Raw genomic sequence first — 14,056 nt, forward strand, 5'->3', positions numbered from 1 at the left:
ATTGTGAAAAATGGCTTTCTAAAATTGCTTGGGAATGTTAAACTGCAGAAGTGCCAATTTTCCTCTAAGCCCCCCCCCTCGATCCACACACCCACACACTTGGGGAACCTAACGTAAATAAAACGATCAGTTCGAACCTCAAAGTAGACACACTCCGATAAAAATATAACTAGCGAAAAATATACATAAAAAAGCCAGATTAAAGTAATCGATTAAACAAATTTAAGAATACATCGAGATAAAAATATAAAAACTTTGTGATTATAAAAAAAAAAGAATCGATAGAAAGAAAACGTAAAAAGATGGCGCACATGTCATTTTTTGAAGCGTATATATAGAAGGTAAGATTTGAAGGAAGACTCGAGCGACGATAAACAAACGATGCCTGAAATATTTAAGTTAGATAAAGGGCAACCCCCACGGTCGATAGGTAACACACATGGTGATTGGGTATTAATTATTAAAAGGGGGTCAATATGAAAAAAAGGAAAAACTATTACAATTACCCAAACTGCCATTAACGCTGGACAGAAACAGCAAACAACATTGAATTTTTGTGCGTTTTTTTTTTTCTTTTTGTTATTTTATTCTTTCTTTCCTTTCGTTCTTAACAACCAGCTTGTTTTGTGACCTATTTCCTGTCTCTAGGATTGATTATATTATTAGTAGTACTACCCGACAAGCGGTGGACAGAAGACGAAGAAGGATCATTTGTTACCCAGGATGGGAGATGAACAGGTGGAAAGAAGAAAAAAATAGAAAGGAAGATTTGAGATAATTATGACGGCTGGGTTGAAAACCAAACCAAACCAAAAAATCACAAGCCCGGGGAAGGGGGTATGTCACTTATTTATTCACTAAGCCCCCCCTCCCCTCGCAAGTAGTATTCATCCTCTTTCCACCCCCGGAAGATGTGACACAAGGTCGAAAGGTGGCGATTAATAATCCAGAGGCCAAGAAGTGTATTCTGCTTAAAAAATAAATAATGCCTGAGCAGCCCAACTGGCATTCCCAGATAGAGACACCTCAGGCGATTAGCCTGAGACTAGGCTTTTCTTCAATAGAGAAGGTAAAGCAGGCGATTTTTTTTTCGTAATAGCCAACGAAACAAAATAAAAGAGATGAAAAAATAAATACACAACAAATAAATGTTACCAAAGGCAAGATAACTTAGTAACTTATCTTGTTACTCTTCTGCATGCCTGAATATTTTAGTTTTAACTTATTTTAAAGCGTTTATTTACTTTGAAACAAAAGTAATATCGAGTATAAGTTAGAACGAAAATTGGTGGTATTGTTATAACCATTTGGATTCGATAATCGCTCAAAAATCGAAAATTAAACAAAATACTGTTAGAACAATATATTTTCGAACGATTAATGACATTTATTGAATGGGTTTCTACCAGCATTTTATATAATTTTTGAGCGATTAGTGTAAGAAATTCTGCAATTATAAGCAAGCCCCTCATTGGCTAACCACTGTTTATACCAATCAGATTAGTCGAGATTTTAACTGCCGAGCGATGGGCTTGGCAGGTTTTTGAATGTCTTTTTATTCAGTTCCAGATACAGCAGCCGTAGAAGGAACATGGAACTCAACTCTCCCTGGATATGAGACTTTTGGTGACCACACTCTTCGTCTTCTTGAGACTTTATTTTTAAAGTCTAAATAATTAGGCAAAGTAATTCTTATATATGTCTCCCAGAGACTTTTTAAGGTCCGAATGATTGACCTGTCTTCAATGACAATTCTTCAAATGAACATGCTTCGTGAACTTCTGATGTCGACTCTAGTCGAGAATTGAATTGTGAGATATTTTATCTCACCTGCTTTTCGCTTCATAGTAGTGGCAAAATAAGCCAAACACAACAAGGCCTACCTTAAAATTCAATACAAATTTTGGGTTTGTATTACTGTATACAGATTCGAAAAAGTTGTCAAAAAACAAATATATAACAAATAAATGTTATCAAAGGCAAGATAAGTTACTTTTCTACCAAACTGGATATATTTTTTTGTGTCTTTATTCAATGTAACATGTTTATTCAACTCGAAAAACATGCAGTGTTTACCGATGTATTGGAAAATTCAAAATGGCGCTCGACACTCTTTAACACGTCAAGTTTGGGAAAAAGTTATAAATAATAAATCAGACAAAATACTATTAAAAAACACAGAATATATGTCAACTTATATCACGGTAACATATATTGAGCGAATTTCTAACAGTATTTTGTTTAGTTTATTATTTATAACATCTTTTCCCGAACTTACGGTGTTAAAGAGAGAGTCGGGCGCCATTTTGAATTTTCCAATACATCGGTAAACACTGTATGCTTTTCGAGCTGAATAAACATGTTACATTGAATAAAAACACGAAAATTATATCCAGTTTGGTAGAAAAGTAACTTGTCTTTGATAACATTTATTTGTTATATATTTGTTTTTTGACAACTTTTTCGAATCTATGTCCACAGTAATACAAACCCCAAATTTTATTGGATCCTCGGTTGCAAGAAGGAATGCTCGTTTTAGCTCTGTAAACAGAGCTGCTAACAACCTTGAAAGGTGATTGTCTTTCATCTTCAACAGGAACTGGAAGCAGGTTCTTCTGTCTTTGAAGATATGAGTTAACCGCCATTTGAAGGAGGTCGATATGATGTCTTTTGATGAAAAAAAGATTCAATTCTCGCATTTGAGATGATATTACAGAAGTTCATAATTAAAGTTCATGGAAGGAAAAGTCTTTGATAACAGATCAGCAAGTCAGACCTAAAAGTCTCAGGTGGACTTAAATAATAATTGTTAAGCCTAATCATTTAGCTTTAAAATAAAAGTCTCAAGGAGACGAAGAGGCGCACAATGATCTTCATTCTGAGAGTTGGAGTTCCAGTCCTTTATCATGGTTGTATCTTGTGGAACTCAGTTCCATCCTTTTTGTATGGCTGCTTGAGTGAAACTGAAAAAAAAAAAAAAAAAAAGAGGCACGGCACGTAATGCAAAAAGCCCGCCAAGGCAAACCCTACAGCAAATACAATCGGCCAATTTGATTGGTCCAAAATAAATACAGTGGAATGCATGATGTAATTATCAAACTTCTAACAGAATCCATAATCAGACGGCATCATACCAACCCCTTCAAATGGCTGTAATTAATCTGATCTTCGAACAGTACTGAATCCGAATTCCAGTTCCTGCTGAAGTTAAAAGGACTATTATCTTTCGAGATTGTTACCAGCTCTACTCAGTCAAAATCGGCATTTCCTTTTTTGCAACGAAGAACGAATAAAATTTGTGCCAAATTTTAGAGGCATGCTTTGTTGGAATTGTTATGTTCATTTTTTTGCCACCGTCTTGAATCTAAAACAGGAGAGAAGACAATTCTTACATTATCAAGAGTCCTATGTCTATGAGAAAACCGATATATATTTTTTTTTATCGTTACGACTCAACAGACTTAACACTACTTTTGTTTCAAAGTAAATAAACACTTTAAAATAAGTTAACATAAAAATCGTATCCGGGCAGGTAGAAGAGTAACTTATCTTGCATTTGGTAACATTTATTTGTTGGGATTTGTTTTACAATCCACAAAAGTCTGAAAGAGTGATCAAAAAACGAATGTATAATAAACAAATGAGTTCTCCTGTAGGAGACGCCTCCCTGAAATACTTTCGCTTTTTCTTGCTAACATGCCCCTAATCCGAATCCTTAGCAGCGGGCCGATATTCGTGGAGGTTTTTTTGTTTTGTTTTTTTTTTCACCAAAACGGTCATTAACAATGTTTTTTTTTTTTTTTTTTTAATGTCTAACATATTTCAAACTGCACAATAAAAATAATTAAATTATGTAAAAGAAATATAAGAGGGGTGATGCTTACCTTGAGTGAGTATATCCGTCGGGGGATAAATGAACCGACAAGAGTGAAGCAGAAGCATATCAAATGGTATTATGGTCAAAGGGGTCGGAGGTAATTTAGAACCTATAAAAGAGGTTCTTCCATTGAGTCGAATTTTAGTTATCATGGCGACTAGACCAGGCTGTTTGACTTGCTAAGGCAAAAATTTTTCATACTATTGTTACTAGACCCGGTGAGGGGGGTCGCTAAAAGAGTATTTCTTTTTTGCAACCCTGACATTTGTTAGCTCGCCTTGGAGTGTCGCCTTTCACCCCCCCCCCCCGACAATTAAAAACAAAAAAAATCATTTTTCTTATTTCGAATTATTCAAGTAAAAGTTCCATTTTTTAATTCATTACTAAATTTTAAAAGCTATTTTTTTCTCATAGTATTTTCAAATTAAATTCGGCTTTTACTATATTTTGGTTTATTAAATTGTTAGGTAATTTACTAGAATAACTTTTTAAATTTAGTAATCAAGTAAAAATATGGAAATACTCACGAATTGACGCCTAAGTATTTGAAGTCTTGATAATGACTTAAAAATAAAAAATATACAAAATACTGTTAGAAACCCACCCAATATATTACCGTAACATATATTCTTTTCTAACAGTATTTTGTATAATATTTTAGTTTTAAATTATTTTATCAAAGTTCACATATTTAATACTCAGCTCGCCGCCATTTTTCTTGTTCGCATATATCGATAAACATTGAATGCTTTTTGAACCGATTAAACGTTTTAAAGTGAGTAAAACCACTAAAAACTTTTCCAGATAGGTAGAAGAGTAACTTATCTTGCCTTTGGTAACGTTTATTTGTTAAATTTTTTAATTTTGGCCACTTTTTCATACCTCTGTGGATTGTAATACAAAAGCGAAAAAAATATATATATACAACAAATGGGTTTGTTTTACAATCCACAGAGGTAAGTTACGGCAATTGTGCAGTATAGTTAACAAAATCAGGGGTGAAAAACAAAAAATAAATTTACAACAGATAACTTTTACCGAATGCAAGAACATTTGTCTTTTAAAACTTTTTCAATATCATTGCCTCCAAGGCTTCTAAAACCTGGTTTTCAAGATGGCACCCGGTTTTATTTGTTTTTGTCGAATGTCAAACGACTGAAAACTCGAAACTTAAACAAAAATGCAACAAATAACTAGTGTTGGGGTTATTAATCGGAATCGGGAATTAGAAAAATCAGAACATTCACGGATATCGGAATCATAAAAATTTGTGCATACTTTCCGATGCCAAAACGATTCTTTTAATTGCCATTTTTTATTTGAATACGTTTAAAGCAAAATCTTCCTTTGCAGGTAATAATTATAAAATAATAAATATTTATTGATTTTTAACTACTAGTAAAATTAAACTCAATAGATGATCCCCCAGAAATGTATTTTTCTTTAGTTAGGAAAATATCTCCACATTTAACATGCATTGTTATGGTAATCAGGGAAAAAATAACCAATCTATAGTTCAATATTTAGAGATTTATTAAGAATCGGAATCGGTAATTGTATTGGAACCGGGAAAAATATTGGAGTTGTCTCGTGACTAGGGCTGGGACAACAGCATATTCTTTTCCTTGTTTTGACTCTCAGATATATATCCATTGATATCATATCTTTTTATATAGAGTGATGTGGTTCTGGATTGATTAACCGTGTCGAATATTAAATATATAATTACAACCAATTGGTGACGGTTGTTATGTTATATTTTTGTTTAGTTTTCAATTTTTTAGTTATTAAACGTAAGACATGCCGACTTCCCAAAAAACACTGTCATCTTGGATCTGTTTTCCTCCCCACAAAATGTTGAAAAAATTCAAAAACTGAAAAGCTATACACGTTGATAGAAAATTAAATTTTCTAGCATTTGGTATAAATTATTTATTGTAAATTAGTTTTTGTTTTTACACCATTTGTTTTCTTATTATGTTTCTGAACTTTTGTGACGAGGATTGATAATGTGTATTAATTGGATTATTCAGACTTATTTGTAAGTGCCATTTTTCTTGAGGTTGTATGTTCAATCTTCAGTGCGGGCAATACGAAAGATACAATTCACTCCTACCTGGTCATGGCTGACAGAATGAGAGCATGCTAAATTATGCATAGATTAAATAAAGGATTCCATTTGTAATTCTGTGCAAATTGCCAAGTTCAACATAAAGATCTCCAAGTTTGTTCGACAAGATACACCTGAAAAAGCTCAAAGGTTACATTGGCTGAAATTTTGTGTGAATAGCACTTAAGATGAGAACACTTGTCCACATAATCCAAATGATACACTTTTTTTCTTGTTAACTACACTACACAATCACCACATCTACTCCTTAAATAATCATCTATACAGGAAGTCAGAAGAATTTTTGCTCTCACTTTTAAATCTACTTCCATTGCCACCGAATACATCAGGTGGTCTTCTTCATAGAACATTTTTTGTAGCATAATCGTTATTTTGTATTTCGATCTTGCTATTATATGTAAGCTACACTACATTTTCCACTTGTTTTTTTTTTGTTTTTTTTTAGTTTTGATGTGATGATGGCTAAGTGGTCAATGATATGAACTGAAATCCTGGATGTCCCAGTTTCAAATCCAATTTGTTCCATCTGATCTTGAATCTAATATCCTGGAGAGGAAGTAAATAAATATTCTACATTTTCCATTTAACCGTGAGATACTTCCTTTGCTTAAATTTTCTTTGCATGAACATTTTGATTAACTACTCCAAATACTTTCTTTTACATTCTCGCTTAATAGAATAACAGATTAGCAGATTTGGTTAATTTTTAATTGCTGGTTGCCTTGTTGCATTCTATTTTTCTTAGACCAAAAATAATTTACTTTTCAAAGATGTTACACTATATAAAAGAAAAACGTGATGAGCATTTTTTTTTTTTACATAAAAATACATAAGGGTTCAATTGTAGTATAGTAATTATTGGAATATCTCACTTATTTTGCTGTTTTTTATTTATTTATTGTTTTTAATTTTTTTCATCCACATTTTGAATAACGGTGATTGTTACTCTCTGTTTATCTCCCTCCTAGGATGATGTGACAAAAAAGATCAGAAACTGGGATCTGACAAGCCAGCATCATAGAGAAAGGTTAGTCTAACCTGCAAAAAAATGTCTAAGCAATCCTGTCAGAATTGCCCGGTAGGGGAGCCTGAGGTGATTAGTAGGGTTAGGACAACAGCATATTCTTTTCATTGTTTTGACTCTCGAGTGTGTATCCATTAATATATGCTTTATATAGAGTGATTTGCTTTTTGGTTGATCAACTGTGTCTAATTGTGTCAGATATATACTTGAGAGTTAAAACAATGGAAAGAATATGCTGTTGTCATAGACCTAGTGATTAGCAATAAACAAACCTCTTCTCAAAGGGAAGAGGTAAAGTTTGGGAAGGTAAACCTCCTAGAAGTGTACAGCATGGGTGACCATTTGGGAAGGCGAGGCGCTGTATGCACCTTCTGGGAAGGTTGGGCATGAGGGCCAGCATCCTCACCCTGTAAAAAGAACTTCTTCACTACAAAAACATCTACAAAAGTTGTAGATGGCCTATGCCCTTCCAGGGGCTCAAGGCTATGGATGGAACTCAAAAATGCCATCAGGTCTACTTTTTGAGGTATGAGAAGTGCGACTTTTGGGCCTTATATAAGGAAAACAAGGCTGCAGGTATAGTCTATTCTTTTTTTTTTTTTTTTTTGCATAAAAATTATACTGTAGCTCCTCGAAACTGATACTGAAACCTAATGATGTTTTTATTTACTTTCAGGAAGCTGAAATCGAAACTGAAACTGCATTGACAATACTGAAACTGAAAATGGTTTAGAAAAGTGTGATCTCCAATCAATGTGACTGATTTTATAAGAATCCGTGCTTTTTACAAGGATCTGTGCTTCTTATGTTTCTGTTTTGGACATGTATCTTAGATTGACAGAAAATGGAACGCAAATGTACAAATCATCCTGATAGGTTCTGCTACATATGTGGTAATGTGATTCTTCATCGTTGACTAGCAAATATAACTGATTTTGTGAAGAAGACATATCATGCTTACTTTGGAGTTAATCTTGGGGACCAGGACAAGCCATTTGCATCCAATGTTAGCTGCAAACCGTGTGTCGAGAATTTGCATGATTGGAGAAATAAAAAAAAGGAAGAGTATGCGATTCGCTGTTCCAATGGTTTGGAGAGAGGATAAAGATCATGTGTTAGACTGCTATTTCTGCATGACTAATCTTAAAGGAGTCAACTGCAAGAACAAGCATTGTATTCAGTATCCTAATGTTCCGTCTGCCATACAACCAATCCCTCATGGTCTAGACTTGCCTGTTCCCGAGCCAGATGTTGCAATGGAATCTAATTCTGAATCAGAATCTGATAATGCACTAGATAGGACTGAGGGTGGAGAATAAATGCCAAAAGAGAATGACCGGCTAGTGCTCCTAACACAAGCAGATCTCAATGATCTAAATCTATTAAAGGAATCAACACAGTTTCTGGGTTCTCGTCTTCATGAGAAAAATTTGCTAGCACCCGAGACAACATTCTTTTGGTACCAAAAAAATGAAAGAGCATTTAGACAGTTCTTCACAACTCAGAAGCACTCGTCATTAGTTTACTGCAGTAACATTGCTGGTTTGATTCAATCAATGGGGCTGGACTATGTTGCTACTGAATGGAAACTGTTCATCGATTCTTCCAGCAGAAATCTCAAGGCTATCTTCCTTCACAACGGCAATAAATACTCTTCAATTCCAATCGGTCATTCGGTGCAAATGAAAGAAACTCATAACAACATGGATCAGTTACTGTCTGCTCTGAACTACAACGACCATGGTTGGTTGATCTGTGGAGATCTTAAGGTAGTTGGATTGGTTCTGCGACTACAGGGTGGGTGCACAAAGTATCCATGCTTTTTGTGTTTCTGGGATAGTCGGGCTGATTAATATTTTGTCAGAACAGAATGGCCACCATGACAACATTTGGAACCTGGTTCACACAATGTTCAGGCTCATTCTCTTGTTGAACCAAACAATGTCTTACTCCCACCTTTACATATCAAACTGGGACTGATGAAGAACTTTGTGAAGGCAATGGCAAGGACGGCATGGGATTTACTTTTCTTCAGCAGAAGTTTCCTTGGATCAGTCTGGAAAAGCTTAAGGCTGGCATCTTTGATGGGCCTCAGATAAGGGAACTTATGAAGGAATCAATGTTTGACGATGCACTAAATGCAGCTGAGCTGTCCGTTTGGTGGTCGCTTAAGTCAATGATAAGAAACTTTCTAGGAAATAATCGAAGTGCAGAATATGAGAAAGAAGTTGATGAGCTCTTGAACAGCTATTAAAAATTAGGGAGTTGCAGGTCAGTTAGACTATTACTCTCAGAACTGTGGTGACTTAAGTGAGGAACAGGAAGAATGTTTCCACCGGGATATTTGTGTCATGGAAGAACGCTACCAAGGCCGGTTCTGCAGACTACTGCTGGTGTTTGAAATGAGACGTGGTGGCTGCCCAACACAGAAGAAAGTCACTGAAAAGGCCCTTTATCCATGATTCGATTTTCTGTAATATATCCGCTTTATCTTCTGAACTATGCAAAAAAAAATATTTCTTTTGTCAAGAATTTTTTTCTAAAATTAAAGGGAATAAATAGCATTAAATGGCATATTTAATTATTTTTACTGCCTCGTATATCATAAACATGACTTGAACAAAATGAGCGTGATTTTTAGATTTTGCGAAGCAAATTACCAGAGAATCACTTCTCAGATGCTCTACCTTTGAAACTTCACAGACCAGTGTTATTAACTTGATGGTATTTTTTCTGATAATTTATTTGATGGTATTTTTTCGGGTAATTAATTAATTTTATGGTATTTTTTATGATAATTAATTTACTTGATCATATTTGTTTCTGGTAATTAATTAACTTGATGATGTTTTTTTTTGGTAATTAATCAACTTGATGGTATTTTTTCTGATAATGTATTTACTTAATATAATTTTATGCGATAATTAACTTATGGTATTTTTCTGATAATTAATATATTAATGTAATTGTTCTAAAAATAAATCTACTTCCTGGTATTTTTCTAGACTAGTGAACTATGTAATCAATTTTTTTTCTGATAATTTATTTAATGTAATTTTTCAGGGGATTCCAGATCAGGCTGTCTGAAGATACCAAGTTCCTGACCTAAAATACACCAAATATTAAAGTCATTACTTTTCCCTTCCCTTTGCAAAACTCAACCATAGTTTGCAAAACCAAAAACGAAAACAATTTTTCTCTACAAAACAATTAGACTAAACACTATGAATAAAGATTTAAAGAGCTTGAAGCATAAAAACTTTTTCAAAAATTATTAGATTCAGCATTACATAACCGGAAAGTGTCGATATACTGTAAAACTAAACAACCTAGTGTTTTCTGACATCTAATCTTTTTTTTTTCTGACAATTTTCTTTATGGAACGCAACTAAACTAGAAAATTATCATTGAAAATACAATTTGAGAGCAAGAATCAATTTCATCTAACATTTCGGCAAATACTGAGTGAAGTTGTGAAAGATATTCCAAAGACCTTCATCATGCAATTGAACCCTTAAAACGTACACAAAAAGAAAAAAAGAAAAAAAGATAAAAAACAAAAAACAGCATACCTAATGAAGTTGCAGACGATGCCAATAAATGAGCGGAAGAAATGGGTTTTATTCGCTGTTCTTGTGATAATTGGACCCAAGTGCCCTCCACATCTTGGTTAACAAAGTCCTTTCTATCCAACAGTTTTCTCCTTTATAAGATGTCCTCCTTGTCTTCGTTTTCTTCTTTGGTTATTGTTTCAAATTTCTTTGGACTTTATTTTTTCTTCTCTGAGAACGAGACATTATTTTTTCTCACTTCTAAATCCAGGTGAGTCGGTATATTTCTTTTTCTTTCTCAATAAATATGGCCTTGATGAGAGATCTCATATCAATTAATTATCCTAGATTTAATTGCTTTCAAAATATGACAATTAACTCTTTCTATAAACTTACCTGTTTGTATTTTTTATGTACATTTTGCCTTTTAAAATAACCTAAAATAATCGACTATATTGCATCAAAAAAACAAAAAAAAGTTTTAGTTTAGCAATGACGTATATATTATTTTAACTGGAATTCATTATTGAGATGAGTATTATTTATTAATTCATTTATTGCGAACTATTATCCTCATCTTTCTTAGTTGTTGTTTCACGACGTTTCAGCCAACTATTCCTCTGGCCTTCTTCAGGTGGTAACCATGACAGGATAGGAACTCTGAATCTTCTAACTGCATTCTTAGCAATTACTGTCATCCATAATTGTCATCATCTCACCACGTCTGGCCGACTTTGGGTAGGATTGAAACCGCTATCTTCAGACAATTCTCATCTTTGGAGTCCGTGGCATAGCGGATGGAGACGTTGAATCTCTACAGTTCCAGCAGGTGAGAATTGTCTGAAGATAGCGGTTTCAATCCTACCCAAAGCCGGACAGACGTGGTGAAATGACAACAACTATGGATGGCAGTAATTGGTGAGAATGCAGTTAGGAGATTCGGAGTTTGTATCCTGTCGCAGTTACCACCTGACGAAGGCTAGAGGGATAGTTGGCCGAAACGTCATGAAACAACAACTAAGAACAATAAGGATAATAGTCCGCAATAAATAAATTAATAGCAATGATGTATATAATATTTTAATAATGAATATCGGTAATCAGTGCTTGTTTACATTGGTGATCTTTTTTTTTTAAACTAACGCATTTCAGATGAAAACATTACTTACGTGTCATGGCAAAATTAGTATACATTCCAGAAATTACGAAAACTGATCGAGTAGAAAAATAAAAGTAAAGTAAAAATAGAATTTATCAAATTACCAAGTTTCATAGCATGTTTTAATTTGAAACTGTTGTACAATAGATCCAGTATGACAAACAAGGGAAATAATCCTTGACTTGACTTGACAAATTAAAGGCCCACCATTTTTAAACCAACACATTTTAGAATGTAATTATGGCTGACTTTTTAAAAAAAAATACATCTAGCATATCTTCTGGATCATTTTTTGTGATTATTAGAGTTTTTTCTCTGCTATTATATAATAGGAACTTTGTGATTGTGTGTGTGGGAGTTCGTTCCTCATGGACCCGGGCCCTGTCGGTGGGGCATTAGAATATGCCGACTGCCCCCCACTGCAGAGGGTAAAAGTCACTCAGTGGGGGTCCTGGATATGACCTTAAACTATATCCAGTGGTGAGAGCCCCAGCTTGTGGGCTTTGGGGAGTGTGGAGCTACCCTTTAATTACCATTGCTCCCAGGTCCACTCTGTTAGGATCCCAACTATGGGTTAAATAGAAACCGACGTGAAAACAACAAATATATTCTATTAAAAAATAATTTTTTCTTCAAAATCTTTGGATTTGGCATTAAATAACCCGAAAAGGGTTGATATGCCGTAAAACAAAAACAACCAACCAATCCTTGTGGACTCGAAAACGGCTGGACCGATTTTTATGAAATTGTTATGGATCACAAGTAGCCACAAAGAAGAACAGGCCAACAGAGAACAGTTTAAACATGTATTACATGAGAAACGAAAAAGTTACAAATGAAAAGTGTAGGTAATTCATTGAGCATGTGAGGGTCGCTCTGGAATTAGATCCCCACCTGGGATCGCCATGAGTAAAGTTTATATGGATGATGAATTAGTCCATTTGGTGGCTGGTTCCTCTACAACAGAAATTTCACACAAAGGTACTTTATGTACCTGGCAGTGTTCTAGATGGGTTTTATATTGGAATGTCTTCGATAAATATCAATAATCGATAATCAAAATAATCCCATGAAAGAAGGAACAGGCGATTTTCACCAAAGTTAACACCTTACACAGCCTAACATCACAAGTGCATTTGAAAAGTTTTATTGCCACACAAGCAGAAAGATCCGACAAATAAAATCAACAGTTCTTTGATATGACGGGGGCGCATTCAAAATGGATGTTTCTGTTTTTAAACTTTAATTTAAGCCATTATATATGAAATACTTTTATAAAATCAACAGTAGTTTCTCTACAATGCAATATATTGTGAACGACGGTACTACGGGGAGTCATGTGAAACTTCCTTTCGGTGCACTATGGTGAGTCCCCAACTAGAGCAGGCAATCAATCGATTTGATTGAAAAATAGATGATTTGACTGATTTCAATAACAATAAAACAAAAAAAATGGAAGTGTGTGAATCATTCATAGATCATCATCATCCAATCCCAGGCAACGTTCGGTTTCCCTTCTAGTTTATACTAATTTCGCCATGTCATGTCAGTATGTAATAATGTATTCATTTGAAATGCGTTGGGTTAAAAGCTCACCAATGTAATGTAAATAAACATCTACTAAGATACGGTCACTTATTATTTGCAGTGAAATAGTTTTTATCATTACTCCCAAGCAGCTTGATCAATATTTAATTTTTTCATGTATAAATTATTATTAGTGTTGGGACGATTAATTGGAATCAGGAATCGGAAAAATGGAAACATTTGGGGGTATCGGAATCGGTATCAGAAAAATTTGTGTCTATTTTCTGATGCCAAAAATGATTCCTTTATCTTTTTTTTTTTTTCTTGATTTTATTTGCCAGTAGTAATAATAAAATAATAAATATGTATTGATTTTTAACTACCAGTAAAACTAAAATCTATAAATCCCCCTCATAAGTGTGTTTTTACGTTTGGGAAAATATGTGCACATTTAACATGTTTATTTTTTTTTACGGTAATTGGGACAAAACAAGGTACTTATGCACTTCTTGAACCGCGCTATTTTTAAATAGTATTTTAAAGTTAAATTAAAATTTTACGATTTCTTTTTTTTTTATTATTAAATTGTTAGGTGAAAGTACAGAATAGTTACAAAACACCCTCCTCTCCCCATGTTAAGAATGGCTTTCTAAATAGTAACATTATTTCAGCACGGTTCAATAAGTGTATAAGTATCCAAAATAACAACTGTTTAGTGAAATATTTAGAATCAGAATCAGTAATTGTATCGGAATCGGGAAAAATATTGTGATCGTCCCATCACTAA

The 14,056-nt window shown here is 34.0% G+C and overlaps 1 protein-coding gene and 1 long non-coding RNA gene across 4 annotated transcripts in view; one reads left to right on the top strand and one right to left on the bottom strand.

Moving 5' to 3' along the window:
* Positions 1 to 14,056, bottom strand: part of LOC145247326 (uncharacterized) — a 489,868-nt gene that overhangs the window by 455,492 nt on the left and 20,320 nt on the right. The window contains exon 1 of one of the 2 annotated variants that reach the window (XM_080108981.1): positions 507 to 694. The exons of the other annotated variant lie outside the window; for it this stretch is intronic. Within the exon in view, the coding sequence (XP_079965107.1) occupies positions 507 to 518 (12 nt within the window). The 5' untranslated portion in view covers positions 519 to 694. Of the gene's footprint in view, positions 1 to 506; positions 695 to 14,056 lie in introns of those variants that run through there. 2 annotated transcript variants of the gene reach the window in all.
* LOC145247328 (uncharacterized) lies at positions 705 to 12,002 on the top strand. 2 transcript variants are annotated; one of them, XR_013863243.1, is made up of 4 exons: positions 705 to 837; positions 6,454 to 6,597; positions 6,977 to 7,035; positions 10,096 to 12,002. It is a non-coding gene; the product is annotated as an uncharacterized LOC145247328 (long non-coding RNA). The 2 variants fall into 2 exon arrangements; XR_013863242.1 differs by having other exon boundaries at positions 6,454 to 6,565.

This window comes from Euprymna scolopes, chromosome 25 (assembly GCF_053919585.1).
Source record: "Euprymna scolopes isolate OS-2025 chromosome 25, ASM5391958v1, whole genome shotgun sequence".
NCBI classification, from domain to species: domain Eukaryota; kingdom Metazoa; phylum Mollusca; class Cephalopoda; order Sepiida; family Sepiolidae; genus Euprymna; species Euprymna scolopes.